Genomic DNA, 15,720 nt, shown 5'->3' on the forward strand with positions numbered 1-15,720 from the left:
GAATTTGAAGCTGAGAATTCAAGAGGAAGCTTGGGCTAGGTTTGGGACTTTGATCCCTGGAGTAACTAGATAATTCAGCTGGGACTAGTTCTAAATTAAGGTAAGGTTTAAGGTTATATTTGAGTTTTTCTGTGTTTTGTTGTGTATGGTTTCTGACTTTGGTTTTGGGATGGGAGTTTAAGGATTTAAATTTGGGAATTGGAGGGATCAAAGCTGGGGGGAAACAGTGAAGGCAACCTAGGATCAGATTCAGTATTCAAAGGTAACAATTTCTGACTTTCATTGTCTGGGTTTTTGGTTTTCAGAAGATGTTCTTGAGCTTCTGAGCTCAATTGTGATTTCTTTGTTTGATGATGATTTTGGCTAAGTTTTTAATGTTGTTGGGTTGTTTGGTTGAGCTATAGTGAATGGTTGGTTCAATTTTGAGTTTAGTTAAGGTTTGGAGTGGGTTTGTGGAGCTTTGGCTTGGGAGAAATCAAAGGAAGAAAACCCAGAATTTTTCAAGTCAAGTGTTAGCATTGTAGCGCTACAGCGCTAGCCTGCGTTTCTGGGAGGCTTAGGTCTCTGTTTGTAGCGCTGTAGCGCCCCTCTGGTAGTGCTGTAGCGCTACCCTGCCTCCAGAACTGGGTTTTTAGGTACTTTTTAGGGTTTTTCTTGGGGGCTCGGGGGGATGGTTTTACCATTTTGTTTAGTGGAATTAGAGGTCCCAAGAGCGTGAGTTTGGTCCCTAAATTGTCCTTTAGAATTTAAACTCATCAAAATACTATTTATGGATTGTGACTAGGTTTATCGCCAAGGCACAAAGCTAAGGACCATGCTCGGAATCAGTTTATCTTCTCCGCTTGAAATCAAAGGTAAGAAACTGCACTCGGTTATGTGGTTACGTTGGGACTAAGGGTTTCCTATACTTGTATGTGGTGTCATAAGATGGTATTATGCCATGGGAACACGTGATAAACGGCCTAAGAGTACCGGAATCAATATTTGCGCACAAGACGCGGCTCGACCACTAGTAGCTGAGGTTAATTAAATAATCACTGAGCTTGGCCTAAGCGAGCCAAAGTCAGTGGGTTGAACACTGGGATCGACCTAAGTGAGCCGAAGAAAGTGACTCATTTAGAGGGTGTGGCCTAAGGGTGTTGACCCTAGTTATTGAATGATATGTGTACTTTTGTTAACTTGATGGATATGGTATGCTGAATATATGGATGTTAGATTGTGGATTTATTGATTGTTATCACTGATTATGCGAATGCTATGGACTGCTGAATATTTGATTGTGCTTAATGAATTATTTGATTGCTAATATTGATCATGCTGTGATGTTATGATTTTCTTGCTGGGCCTCGGCTCACAGGTGCTACGTGGTGCAGGTAAAAGCAAGAGTTAGATGGGTCAACCATGGGTTGAAGAGCTCTGGGGGTGAGGTGTACATCGTCAGCTGCTCGGCGGCCACGGTCGAGGGTTTGTGAAGGGACGGAAACCTAAAACGTATATTTTGCCATTAGAGTGGCCTTGGCCATTTATAGTGTTTGGACATTTTGTAAATATGTCCTTTAAACCCTGTTTTGGGATCCCATGTACTAAACGTTCATTTTAATGAAAATAACATGTTTATGACCAAATTATTTTAATCCTAATCGGTTTATGACTTTAGATTCACAATTTTATTTAAATGACTTGATTAGTAAGTCTTGCACTATTTTAAACACACAGTGTAACTGTCTTAGTTATCCAGGGCATTACAACATTTGCCTTCGAGCTCAGACTGCATGCTCGAGTGCCTGTGACGTGGCGTCTCAAAGTGATTAACTATCTGCGTAAATAATCATGTTGAACACCCTTTGCATATTTGATATTCGTACTTGCGAGCTTACATTTCGAGGTTGATAAATATATCTTGAAATTTGAGGTGCAACAATATATATATCTATTTTTTACGTTTTGGCAAAATACGAGGTCAAAAAGTTAATTTTTTAAAATAAAAGGTCCAAATTGGTGATCAGTTAAAATAGAAGGTTCAAAATGGTGTAAACCATAACACAAAATATATATTATATATAATTTACTTTTTATAAAGAATTTTTAACCTTTTGAATACATACATGGTCAAAAAAATAAAATGTAAAAACAAGTAATCAATTGAGATAGAATGTTCAAATAATCGATCTATCTATTCCTATTTTTAATATTTTGACAAAACAATAGTTTTAAAAGTTAATTTTTATAAATAAAGAATAATCAACCAAAATAATAATTACAAAAGACTGCACAAATCGTGGTTATGTTTTCTAGTTTAAAATATAATTAAAATCCTATATTTTTTTTTCACCTTCCTATTATTTTTCAAAATAATAAAAAAATAGGTTTAAAAGTGTAATATTTTAAAATAATTAAAAAATATTTTTCATAAAATATAAGTTTTTTAAAAAAAGTGAAGGAAAAATATAAGTTTTTAAATCTTAAATGATTTTTTTTATTATTTTGAGAAAGTATAAGGAAGTAAAAGTAATTTAAAATATAATTAAAATCTTATATATATATTTTACTTTTTATTATTTTTTAAAATAAAAAAAATACGTGTACAAGTATAATATTTTAAAAATATTAAATATATTTACAATAAAATAAATTTGAGTATAAAAATATAATATTTTAAAAATATTTAATATATTTACGTCAAAAGAATAAATGTTTTAACGGAAATTTACTCTTAAACATAAGATATTTTAACGGAAATTTACTCTAAAACAAAAGGATTTTGTAATGGAAGTTGTACACGTGTTGACATTGGAGAAGGTCAACTACTTAAGTGTAGTATAAGAAAGGCTCTATAATTAGCCCAAATAAAAGTATTACTCTTTTGTCTTCTACCCACTTCAAGAATTATTTGATATTTGTGCATTCTTTGCGGCCACTTTTAACCATAGATATAATATATGTTTTTTATTGAATTTTAATTTTAAAAAGAAGAAAAAAGCAGCATAATTCAACCAAAATCAACGACTCAAAAAAGAGAGAAAATAAATAAATAAATATACATATATATATAAAACTGAAAACTTAGCAAAATAAAAAAATAGGAAAGAAATAACCTTATCTGGAAATAGCATTTTTTCTCCTAATACTCAACACAGCTTTAAATTTCCACTTGTTCCAACTTCCAGCCAAAACTATCATTTTTAGAATTAGACCACTCTCTCTCTCTAAAAGAATCTAGGGTTTGTTTTGGAACAGTGAACCTTCGCTTTTAGCTATACTCCTGGTAAGAGAAACCTCAGACCATTTTCTCCAACTTTCTTGTGATATTGAAAGTCTACCTAGGGTTTCGCGGAAACTGAAGTTGCTGTCTTTATTATCATTCTCTTTCATTATTTTTTTGGACCAAATTTGTTTACATGGAGGATTGAGACTTGTGTACTTGACGATTGTTGCTTTTGAAAAAAATGGAAGGTTGTTATCTTCGTGTTATTTTGTTTGTATTAAATTCAGTTCTTTGAATATTTGCGTAATTATGGTGGTGGGTAGCTTAGTTGCTATTTTGGGATGATATTTGTGTATCAGTTTAACTGTAGTTGATCCTTATGTAGTCTTTGTCTTTTCCCTTATCTGTTATTTGAGCTCTTTCCCAAAATTGAGGTACCTGAATGGAAGTGGATGTTGTTCTGGGTTGACTTATACAAATTTTATTTGGTCTGGTTTTTGCGGTAATCATAATTTTTTTCTTTTATTGATGACTGGTACTGAAAAAGAAAATTGTTTTGCTTTATTAATACTATTATTTTTTATTTCCTTTCAAGTAACGCATTTATGGGTTCTTTTGTTTAAAATGGGTGCTTCATTTTGTCATAATTCTGTGTAACTACGAAATTGGTTTATTTGCATGTACGGTTAATGAAAAATGTATAGCCTACTGTCTAAAACAAAGTTTGCATTATTATTGTTCTAGTACCCAATTCATAAATGAGTTTTTTTTGGTTACCTTTGATTTCCTTAATTTTTAAAATGTTCCGTATAAAATAGTGAAGTTCACGAAACATTTCATTCTTTAAGGTCAACTTAAATGAACGCATTGTTTCTTACCATAGAGTTTCAGTTAATTTTGGAATTCCATTTGCTTTTCCACTTTTAATATTGGAATTATATTTTTGGCATTTACTTTTTTCTTATTGAGTTTATTCCCTTGATTATGCATCAAATATATAATTCTCTTCAGAGTAAGTCCTCTCTTTAGGATGTTTACTTAGTATGTTGATCCTCACCACATATTGAGTGATTGAGTAGAAATGTGTTATACTTTCTCGCTGTTTTACCAGGTTACTATGTGATTTTCTTATTTACTACAAGAAGAACAAGAGAAACATCGATCTTATAATATTATGGCCACTGAGAGTCCAATAAGAATGTCTGAAACTAGTGGAAAGTGGGCCTCCCATAGAAGGGCCTCAACCTTTGCTCAGTCGTCTGCTGGTATGGCAGCAGAGGAGTTAAAGTTACTGCTGAAAGGCCACAGGTTTACAGGCAGTGGAAAAGATGTAGCTCCTAGTCGAAGTGGAAGTGCACCTCCAAGTATAGAGGGTTCATTTTTATCTGTCCATAATATTTTTTCCCAGCAGAACTCTCAAACAAGTGAAAACATGGCAAGTGTAAATATTGATATCGGAAATTATGAGTCTGAGGAACATTTACGTGCTGATCCTGCTTATTTTTCTTATTACTGCTCCAATGTAAACCTGAACCCTAGACTTCCTCCCCCACTTATTTCTTGGGAGAATCAGCGGCTAGTACGTCACATTGGTACTATTGGAAAAAATTGGGGATTAACTTCTGTAGATGATAGTGGGAATGTTTCCTTTCACTTGTCTCAAGGATCTCTTCCTACACACAAAGAAGAGCCAGAAGATGATCATTCACCCCAACAGCCTTCTAATAGTGGGGTTAATAGAGTGGGTGAAATGTGGTCCGGACAGGGTACTACTTCATTGGCGGACCAGCACAAAATTGCAGCCAATTTATCGCAGGTAAAATTATGCTAATTAGTAGTTCATTGAACTACATTAGTTCATGTTTTAACTTGTTTTATGGTTATACCATTATTGAATATAATTTATTCTTTACTCTTCTTCCAAACATCTTTCAAGGTGATTATCCTTTTACTATAATAGAAATTACAAATCATTATCGTGTGGATAAAATCTGTAGTTGATTTTTATTCGAGCTATAGCTTTGATGCTTCTGGCTCCCTTTAATAAAATTACTTGGCAATAAGTGCATAAATCATTTTTGGAAATTACAGGATGATTTCCGCAGTTCTTCATCGCCTGAATATGTTTCAAGCCGTGGAATAACTGAGGAATCAGCTGTTTGTGATGCTGGTTCTAGTTCCTTGTATGACTCTCCCATTAGAACACCCAATGTCAATGCGTCTAATCTGGGAACAGATGATGCGACTGATACTGACCGCTCCCTCGCTCCTGTTCCAAGTTCATCATCAGTTGACTCTACCAGAAGTGTAGGTGGTGATGAATCAGGTATTAACATCATCGGTTCTGAGATGAAGGCTCTTTCCATTTCTAATTTTCCCACTTCCAGTAATCAAGTAAACCGAGAACAGTGGCAGCAAAGCTGCCAGAATAATTTATGGCAACAGAAGATAAAACTGCAAAATAATTTATGTCTGCCCCAAAGTGCTAAATCTCAAATAACGACTCAAGGATTTAATTGCACCCATAATGGTGTGGATCAAAATCTCCGCAGTCCCAAGTTCTCAGCAGAGGTACAGCCTGTACTGCAGTCATCTGGGTTCACACCACCACTTTATGCATCTGCAGCTGCCTACATGGCTTCAACAAACCCATTTTACTCAAATCTGCAGGCATCTGGATTTTTCAATGCTCAATTTGTTGGTGGATATGCTGTGAACCCCAATGCTTTTCATTCATATGTTTCTGGATACCCTCCTGGGCATGTTCCGTTGGTTGTTGATGGAACTGCAGGTCCAAGCTTTAATACTAGGACAACTGGGGTTCCAACTGTTGGTGCCATTCCACCTGGTGCAGATGTTCCAAACTTAAATAAGTTTTATGGGCAGATTGGATTCCCAATGCAAACTTCTTTTGTTGATCCCATGTATATGCAATATCATCAACAGCCTTTTGGAGAACCATATGGTATTCCCGGTCCATTCGATCCGTTGGCAGCAAGATCTGGTGTTGTTGGAGGTCTGGTAAACACGCCTGATATGAAGAATGGGTTAGATAATGCTGTTTATATGGATGAGCACAAAATCCAACATCAGAGAGGTGCATCTCATGCTAATTTAAATCCACGAAGAGGAGGGCCAACGAGTCCACATTATTTTGGAAATACATCCAATGTTGGTGTTTTGATGCATTACCCAACCTCACCCCTTGCAAGTCCAGTTTTGCCTGGATCACCAGGAGGTGGAGCTGGTCTCCCTCGGGGGAGAGCAGAAATGAGATTTCCGCCAGGTATTGGTAGAAATGCAGGCATGTATTCTGGATGGCCTGGGCAAAGAGGCTTTGAGATTTTTGATGACCCCAAGATGTATAATTTCCTTGAAGAATTGAAATCTGGCAAGGGCCGCAGATTTGAGCTATCTGATATTACAGGACATATTGTTGAGTTCAGGTAGGTTCTGGTCTGCACTTGTTTGATTACTTTCTTTACATTAATATCTGTTTGAGAGGCGAGTAAATAATCATAAATCTCCAATTCCAGTTCTGATCAACATGGTAGCCGATTTATTCAGCAGAAGTTGGAGAATTGTAGTGTTGAAGAGAAGGCATCTGTGTTTAAAGAAGTTCTACCACATGCATCCAAGTTAATGACTGATGTTTTTGGCAATTATGTTATTCAGAAGGTATACTGTCAATTGTTTCCTTTCCTTTAGTTTTTTTTGTATGTTTGTAAATTTTCTATGGTGCACTGGTTTGTTTATTTATAATTTCCCTCAATTTCTATTCTGTAGTTTTTTGAGTATGGAAGTCATGATCAGAGGAAAGAACTTGCAAATCAACTCACAGGGCAGATACTGCCTTTAAGTCTGCAAATGTATGGATGTCGGGTAATTCAAAAGGTATGTTCGACTCCTTTGGTCCATTTGTCTTCCTCTTGAAGTATGTTTCTATGTTACTCTACAACATATCTTTTGAGTTGTACAAAGATGTTTCAACTTTTATGCTGTGTTATTTTGGTTTTAGCACCAAAAAATTAACATCTTGTATGTGTATTCCTTTATTTTATAGATGTTGACATTAAAATATATATATTTATATATATAAACATTGTGCAATGCACGTTTGCTTATTATATTTATTAAATTTGTAACATTGTCATATAAATTTCAAATAAATAAACAATATTATATATAAAACAATAATATAAACATATCAAATGAAAAATTAAACCAAAATACCGTTTATGATTTTTTAAAATATATATGTATATAATATGATAATTTTTTTTTAAACATAAATGATAGTTTTTTCAATAAAAATTAAGATTATGGTACTATATATTATTATTATAATGATATTTTATAATATTAAGTATCTAGTCTTGTATTAAATATTATTATAATAATAATATTTTATAATATTTGAATTCATATTAATATAATTAGTACAAAAGTAAGATTATATATTATTATCATAATAATATTTTATAATATTTAACTTTATATTGAAAGTTATTAAATATCTAGTCTTGTATTATATATTATTATAATAATGATATTTTATAACATTTAAATTTGAATTTATATTAATATAATTATTATATATATGTAATTTTATATTGAATATTATTATAATAATGATATTTTATAATATCTGAATTTATATTAATATAATTGATATATATCTATTTTTAAGTTAGTTTTAAAGGGATATTCTGTTAAATATTTAGAATATTCCGTTAAAGTTAACAAATCAAGTAGTTAAAACCAAGAATGCCCGTTATTTACACACTTTTTATATAGAAGAGATATTTATACACTTTATAATTTGTTCATTGAAGAAGTGATTCTTTTATAGATGCATCTGCCTTAAAATGGGATTTGGACTGGAACTTGGAAGTAAAAGATGTTTCATGTTATGTTTTTAATGGTTTTAGCATGATGATTCAGGATCTTGTATGTACTTTTATTTCCTAGTTTACTTCTTTTTTTTTTTTTTTACTTAAATTCAAAAACAAATATATCATGTATAATTTGTTTTCTATGACATGATTATTTCTTAAGATGTGTGGAGCGCATCCACTCTAAAATGGGGTTTACAGTGCCCAATATGTATTCATTGCAGTATGGTACACTACATGGACCACAGGATTTTGACACAAAATGTTGATTCAAGTTTATTTAGAAGGATACCATATGGACCCTTGTTCTCCAACATAGATCGTTCCAGTTCTCATAAAAATTAAGCTTCTCAAATTTTCTTCCCCCTTTCCTTTTCCTTTTGAAATATGAGAAGAAGTTTGGAATTTATCTGTTATAACATACAAAGTGGGCCCTAAGTTCAGGTGTCCATGATATTCTTTTATGTATATGTCCGAGCTGAAAGATGGATCGCTATAGTAGCATAGGAGTAAAAACATGTTTATTTAAATCCTATAACTTGACAAATTCAAGAACTCTAATAAGAGTTGAGGATCTCTAAGTGTTTAATCAACTCAATTTTGGTTCAAGAATACCTTTCATGAGGTACATGCTCTTTTGGACGTGCTTCTGCAATTGTACTTTTGTCTACACTGTGGAAACAGAGGATTTGATGTGTTCATTATTTACATGGATCATATGTGACCTGGCTTAGAAAACTAAACATGTTGAAGAATCGATATGCGAATTATATGGTCTTCATGGATCATATGGGCTATGAGATATGCAAATAAAAACAAAATAGAAAACTAAACATGAATAGGAAACTGACACTTGAGAATTTAGTGTGTACGAAAAGTCTTATGAAAAATAAAAGAACTTTAATCATAATCTTAAATATCCAACTGAATCACAATATTAAAAAAAAATACTAATAGTTAATTCTTGTTCTGCATCAACTTCTATTGTCCCTTTGTATTTGTGTGTGTTGTTTTGTGGGGGTGTGGTGAGGTTCTTCTCTTGGACACTGAAATGTCTTTTTTCTATTTTGGGTGTGAATTACTCAACCGCAAGCTAATGTAATTATTTTGCTAAAATCATCCAGCTGCAATTCTTATGATTAATGCTAGACCCAGTTCGACTTGGCTATAATTACATAATGTAGCCATGATTAAGTGCCATGTGCATCAGTCATTTGACTTCGGTTTTTTTTTCTTTGGCTGGTGCAGGCACTGGAAGTCATTGAGCTTGAACAGAAAGCCCAGCTTGTTCGTGAGCTTGATGGACATGTAATGAGATGTGTTCGAGATCAAAACGGGAACCATGTGATACAAAAATGCATTGAGAGCATTCCAACAGAAAAAATTGGGTTTATAATCTCTGCATTCCGTGGACAAGTTGCAACACTTTCCATGCATCCTTATGGCTGCCGTGTGATACAGGTAACACTACCCTTTGACTGGTGTTCTGTGTCTCCTCTTTCTCCCTTATTTCCTAATTATATGGTGCTTCATGTTATGGGAGCTGATTGCTTGAAGATTTTTGTTTCTTGCAGAGAGTTCTGGAGCATTGCACAGATGAGTTGCAATGTCAGTTCATTGTCGATGAAATTTTGGAATCTGTATGTGCTCTGGCTCAGGATCAATACGGAAATTATGTGACTCAGGTTTGCAGTTTCTTGTGACTCACTCTTCCTAGCTCTTGCATACACAACAATTACAGGCTTATTTGGATTTTCTTAAAAAAAATTATTAAATAAATTCAAAAATGAAAGTGAAATGTTGATTTTCAATATTCTAAAAGTAGAAAATATGATTGGCAAAATTAATCAGATTGATTCTCATTGTAACAACATGTTTTGTGGGCACATCAGATTGATTCTCATAATTAACTACTTTGTGTGTTTTCGATCTATCATGTGGGATTAATTAACCCATTTTGTCTTATTTCCAAGTCATCATAATCCACCTCACGGAACAATGTTAAATTGCAATATGCAATTATATTAAGAATCAAATTATTCTTTAATCATATCATTCAAGGGAATATAAAATTTTGGACTTGCTCCTAGTTGAGTTCAATGCTGATTTTATGTATTTATTTAGTTTTGTATCCATGAATTTCTAATTCACCTGGCCTGGTACTTTAGGATTAAGATACTCTTATTGTCTTTAGCATATTATGATGTCTCCCTTTCCTACTGTGGTTATTGGAAATTGACGTGATTCTTATGATATCTTCACAGCATGTTTTGGAGAAGGGAAAAGCTCACGAAAGAAGTCTAATTATTGGCAAGTTGTCAGGACATGTTGTTCATCTTAGTCAGCATAAATTTGCATCAAATGTTATTGAAAAATGCTTGGAGCATGGTGGTCCTGCAGATCGGGATCTCTTAATCAACGAGGTTGTCGGGCATAACGAGGGAAATGATAATTTGTTGGTAAGAATAATCTAGTATGGTTATGGCTTGTTATCCATTGAATCTTTTGATTGCCAACATGACTTAAGTATCCCAAAATAATTTGTTGGAGAAGAAATTTTACACTTGAATGATGCACTGCTGTTTTGCTTGTCACTGATGTTTGGCAACTTTTGGTCCAACATCTTGAGATTGCCATAGTTGAGAATCATGAGATATGATGTAATGGCATGGTTTAATCAAATTTGATTTTAGTTTGTTATTATGATCTATTGGAGCTTTCCTTTTCATGTACTTAAAACTGCCATCTTGTTTGTTCCTAGTAGACAATGATGAAGGATCAGTATGCAAATTACGTGGTCCAGAAGACTCTTGAAATCTGTACAGATAGCCAACGAATTGTATTGCTGAATGGCATAAGATCTCATGCACATGCATTGAAGAAGTACACCTATGGAAAACACATTGTTGCTCGTTTCGAACAGGTTTTCGGAGAAGGTAATCCTACTTTATTCCCCTACCATAACACTGTTGAAAATATCTTATTTCTCTTTGAGAAACCATTGTCCCCATTTGCCAGTAGTTTACATATGTTTTGTCTTCTGACTACGTGCACCCTCCTTTTAATCCAAGATAAATTTTCCACTATTCTGATTTTCTGGCCTTAATTTTTATTCTAGCAGAAACTCAAACTTCAGCAACATAAAAGATGATGCCAAGCCAACTAGGGATTCATCCAAGGCAGCCTGAAATTTGCACCTGTGACATGGGGAAGGATAACTGAAGATTTACTTCTGGTAAATGGTAATTGAATTTATTGTGAGACCTGTCCCATGGAGGTTGCCGGTGTAAGCAGCCTGGCAGAAAAAGTTTACCTTGTTCATCAGACGAACTCCTCCAAGTGTTTGAAGTTCAATCACTGGAGGAATTAGTAAATAACTTGCATTCTCTTTAGGATTATTGGTTTGAAATAATGAACTTGGGAATATATTTGGAAGGAAACCCTTCCCTGGTCTTGTAAATTAAATTTGATTCCATTCCACAAAATTTTTTAATGCTTGCTGGTGTCTTACAATTTGGAAACGGAAAATTCATTTTGTAATTAATCATCATTGTATTGTGTGCCTCGTAAAATCGCTCAAAAAATCAACTAAACTTGTCAAAATTGCTTAGGGAAACCGGAAAATTACCTACAGTCGACAAACCTTGCACCCATCCTTAAAATAAGGTGCAAAATATGACTTTCAAAATCGAACCTTTCTTTTCCTAGAAGTGTATCTGTGTCTGCTGGTACTGCACTACCTCCTCTTCTATTCCTTCTTCAGTATTCATTATCTTCCCATGTTTTTTTTCGTTATTCTCTGCTGTTTCATCGTTCTGTGCCTGCATTTTATTGTTTATCAAAATGCTATATGCCATCTCGAGGTCCTTCACCTGATTGCTAGATAACCTTGATTTTGCCAGCATGTCATCAACTAGTTGTCAACAAAAGTTTTATTAACTAGTTTTTGATATGATATTTGACTTATTTGTGTGGCAGTAACTCAATTATATATAGTTTGGCAAGTTGAAATCCGAATTTTCTTTTTGGCAAACTGGTCCCCAATTTTAAATTTTTGGTAGCTTTAGTCTTCTACTGGTAGTTACTAATGGTGGGGATAAGTTGAAAATTAGCCAATTTAATGAGTTCTTAACTAAAAATATTCTTGACCATATGGTACTCTTTTAAAAATAGTATCCACCAATTATATGGGTATAATAGGTATATTGATTGAAATAGTGGGTATTATACTAAAACTTAAAAATTTTAGATAAAAAAGAAAATGCTTACCTAAAAGTGGCTACTGGATCTAATTTTTACCTAATGGTGGAAGATTATTGCTGCCAAGAAAATAAAAGTTAGGAGACCAATTTTCCAAACAAAAAAAAAAAAGTTCGGGATTAACTTGCCAAAAGAAATTCTTTCGACTTATTTGTTGAGATATTTAATATTTGGGGCTAAAATAAGATTATACTATTTTGGACCATTTGTTTTGTAAAAATACCAATTTGGATTTTACGTTTTGATAAATTCTATTTTGGACCTTGTGTATTGTAAATGTACCAATTTGGACCCTTTGTTTTGGAAAATGTTACAATTAGGATCCTAAACTTGAAATATTTTTTAATATGACAAAAATACCCTTACTTATTGTTGTACCCTAAAAATTAACATGTGTTTAATCACTTAGCTAGGGGTATAGTTGGCAGATGGATATAGTGAAAAAACAGATGAGTAGAACATCTAGCTAATGATGATGTGAGTAGCTCGAGTTAGGACTTGGCAGCACCGTATTCAGGTGATTGGCAGGTCGCCTCTTAGGTTGACGGTCTAGTTCGAGACATGTAGTGGTCGGATCCCCTTTAGGGCGCTTTGAATATGTTCAGCTTGTGGAAACCTGGTCATGAGGCATACTGAAGGATCCTGAGAGATTCGGAGGCGCTCTATACGCTCATTAATGTCCAGGCTGTATTGCATATTTATTATCCAAGATAACATGAGTATATTTTGTTATACAATCGTATCCCTATGTAAATGAGAATTATCTTTATTAAATGCTTACCATATTTATGCACACAGTTACCCAAACCTGTCCAGGAAATTCCACTTTAAATATTAGGGATAATGGACAGGAAAAGGGACAACCTTTTAGTAATACTGAAACTCTGCAGAAGTTGTGAGAGAACAATAATATTGTCTCGTGGACTAGGTGGATTTTAATCACTGAACCACGTAAAATTGTGTGTTCATATAAATTCTTACGATTTGTAAACAACCACTAATACTCTTATTAGATTTCTAAATCTACTATTGGCGAAAAAATGCGTCAACAGTTTAGTACTTTCGTTGAGAGAAAATTAGTACTTAATCATTCATAAGTTTCATTCGACGTTCATCATGGTGGTTACTCGATTGATGCATGACAACAAAATGGAACAACCTAGTGGCAAGAGGCACATCATACAGCCGTTTCCACTGAAAAAAGGGCCCAGATGTTCAGCAACATCCTGGGAAGCAACTAGTGGGCTAAGACGACACTGGGAGTTCTGTGTCACACCCACCAAATGCTAATCCAGGATATCTAACAACCATCAAGATGGAGAATGCCTAATTAAGGAGCCATCTCGCTATGGAAAACAGACAGATCGAGGAGGTCCTGGCTCGGTTACCCCATCTTGCAACAGATGCTAATGTCGGAAAGAGGCAAAGTGAGTCCCATAAGTTCCAAAAGAATAATCGGTCCAAACCCAGTCGTTCTGTCAGGACCGCCACTTCGAGCTTTGTACCTTCAGAGCGAAATCACCGAAGTGCTCAACCCTCTAATCATCACAGGAACCATCATCCACATGTTAGTCGGTCGGTCAAAATTGCGACTCCTAGCTCCATGCCTTCTCCATAGATTCCCATAAATGCCTATAACAACCCACCAGAGCGATCTGGGACAAATTCACGGAGACAAAACACCCCAGCGAATCCTTTTGCGCTGCAATTAGAACCTCAGGCACAGAGAACACGGGACATCAGGGTAGAACCGAGACGAGTTAATTTAGTTCGTCCTGATTGAACGAGGATAGCCTCATCGATAAGACATTCGCATTCGCCGGTTAGACATCCTACACCACCACGCCCACAAAGAGATGCTCCAGCTCGTGAAAATAGTAGGAGAAATCCTCCCCTGTCAGTAGATGCTTACGTCCCACGAGCACGTGCTGATAATCCAGGTCCTTGATCTCAGACGTGGGCTGTAAGTTTCACAAATGGAAGTTACTGGACGGGGAGCCAGTGTGGAGGCAGGTCTGAAAGTGACTTGAGGAATCACCTTAGTTCAACATAAAGTCCTTGTTTCGATCCACATCCCGACCTATGTGATCATCTCAATTCATAAAGGAGGTATCCAGCTCGAAATAATGATATGAGTTATACTCAACACGAGGGAGGCCTGTCTATCATACACGACAATGGGAATGTCCCACCTAACCAAGCTCGAACTTGGAAGGAAAACAACCCATCAAACGTGTACAATAGGATGGGAGCTGGTGAACAACTCCCAGCTAACCTAGGGACTAAAGACCCAACCCTCGAGCGATTGGTCTTGATGGAGGAACAAATGAAGAAGCTCTTATCTGGAAAAGAGATTGATGATTGTGACTCTGATGAGGAGCTCAAACCTTTCGCCCCGAACATTGTAGCAGCTGCGTATCCTATTGGCTTCAGGATGCCGAACATGCCAACATTTGATGGAAACACAGATCCATCCTGTCCACCTTGGAATGTTCAATACGTTGATGATGACCCGCAATATCGGGTTCGACCTAAGATGTATTATATTCCCCACGACTCTGATCGGACCTGCCAGACAGTGGTTCAAGAAGTATAGAAAACATTCGATAAGTTCTTAGAAGAAGTTGTCTTTTGAGTTCAAGAGAGCGTTCCGAGCTTCAAAGGCAACCCGCGTAGAGGTTGACTCATTGGCCAACATAAAACAGCAACCTGGTGAGTCCTTGAAAGCATATCTGAGCATATTCGCCAATGTTGCAACATGAGCTAGGGACGCTGATGATAGCTCCAAGCTCTTGGCGATGAGAACAAGAATCCTAGTGGGAGGCAATTTATGGTAGGAGCTCTAGCGAAAAGGGGTTAAAAGAGTAGATGAGTTCTTGGCCCGAGCTCAGGACTGGATAAACTTGGAAGAGGCGCGATCTGCTGTCGCAGGAACTAGCCATGCCCCTATTCAGCCTGCTGGAGCGGTGATAGACGGTGCAACTACGACTCAACAGGATTTCACCCTCCAACGTTCAGTCCAGTTATGCTTAGCCAATACTGTAGTTTTCCATACAGTATACTTGGATTACTTATGGCACTCATAATTCATTATTATTATTTTGGGTAGTTTGGTCATTTTCAAAATCATTTGTAAGGATTAAAGATCCTTATTTGGTTTTAAACCCATTTAAGAAATTCATACAAAAATATTTGAGACTAAACCCTAAGTCTCTAGGAGACCTATCCTATGGTCTCGATACCTAGGCTCGGGTATCACAATAGTATTTTCCCACAATCCGCTAAAAATCTTATTCTTTAAAGGTATCGCTATTAACCCGTACTTTCAACAAGTCAGTTAAATATATAGAAGATTTTAAC

General features: G+C 35.3%; 1 protein-coding gene across 2 annotated transcripts; it reads left to right on the plus strand.

Moving 5' to 3' along the window:
- Window positions 1–3,109: 3,109 nt before the first annotated feature.
- LOC133782168 (pumilio homolog 6, chloroplastic-like) lies at window positions 3,110–11,597 on the plus strand. 2 transcript variants are annotated; one of them, XM_062221378.1, is made up of 10 exons: window positions 3,110–3,265; window positions 4,317–5,021; window positions 5,297–6,651; window positions 6,742–6,883; window positions 6,992–7,099; window positions 9,349–9,561; window positions 9,675–9,785; window positions 10,365–10,559; window positions 10,865–11,036; window positions 11,222–11,597. In XM_062221378.1, the coding sequence occupies exons 2-10, from the start codon at window positions 4,380–4,382 to the stop codon at window positions 11,242–11,244; spliced, it is 2,961 nt and encodes a 986-aa protein (XP_062077362.1). In that variant the 5' UTR covers window positions 3,110–3,265; window positions 4,317–4,379; the 3' UTR covers window positions 11,245–11,597. The 2 variants fall into 2 exon arrangements, with proteins under 2 accessions (XP_062077362.1, XP_062077363.1); XM_062221379.1 differs by lacking the exon at window positions 3,110–3,265 and adding an exon at window positions 3,272–3,453.
- The last annotated feature ends 4,123 nt before the right edge of the window (window positions 11,598–15,720 follow it).

The sequence above is a fragment of the Humulus lupulus genome, chromosome 6 (genome assembly GCF_963169125.1).
Source record: "Humulus lupulus chromosome 6, drHumLupu1.1, whole genome shotgun sequence".
Classification (NCBI taxonomy): Eukaryota; Viridiplantae; Streptophyta; class Magnoliopsida; order Rosales; family Cannabaceae; genus Humulus; species Humulus lupulus.

What these genes read in the sequence shown, in the direction of transcription:
- LOC133782168 (XM_062221378.1), top strand. Translation starts at nt 4,380, where the DNA reads ATGGCCACTGAGAGTCCAATAAGAATGTCTGAAACTAGTGGAAAGTGG. An exon ending in GGACATATTGTTGAGTTCAG is followed by an intron (nt 6,652 to 6,741) that starts GTAGGTTCTGGT and finishes CTCCAATTCCAG; the next exon opens with TTCTGATCAACATGGTAGCC. An exon ending in AGGGAAATGATAATTTGTTG is followed by an intron (nt 10,560 to 10,864) that starts GTAAGAATAATC and finishes TGTTCCTAGTAG; the next exon opens with ACAATGATGAAGGATCAGTA.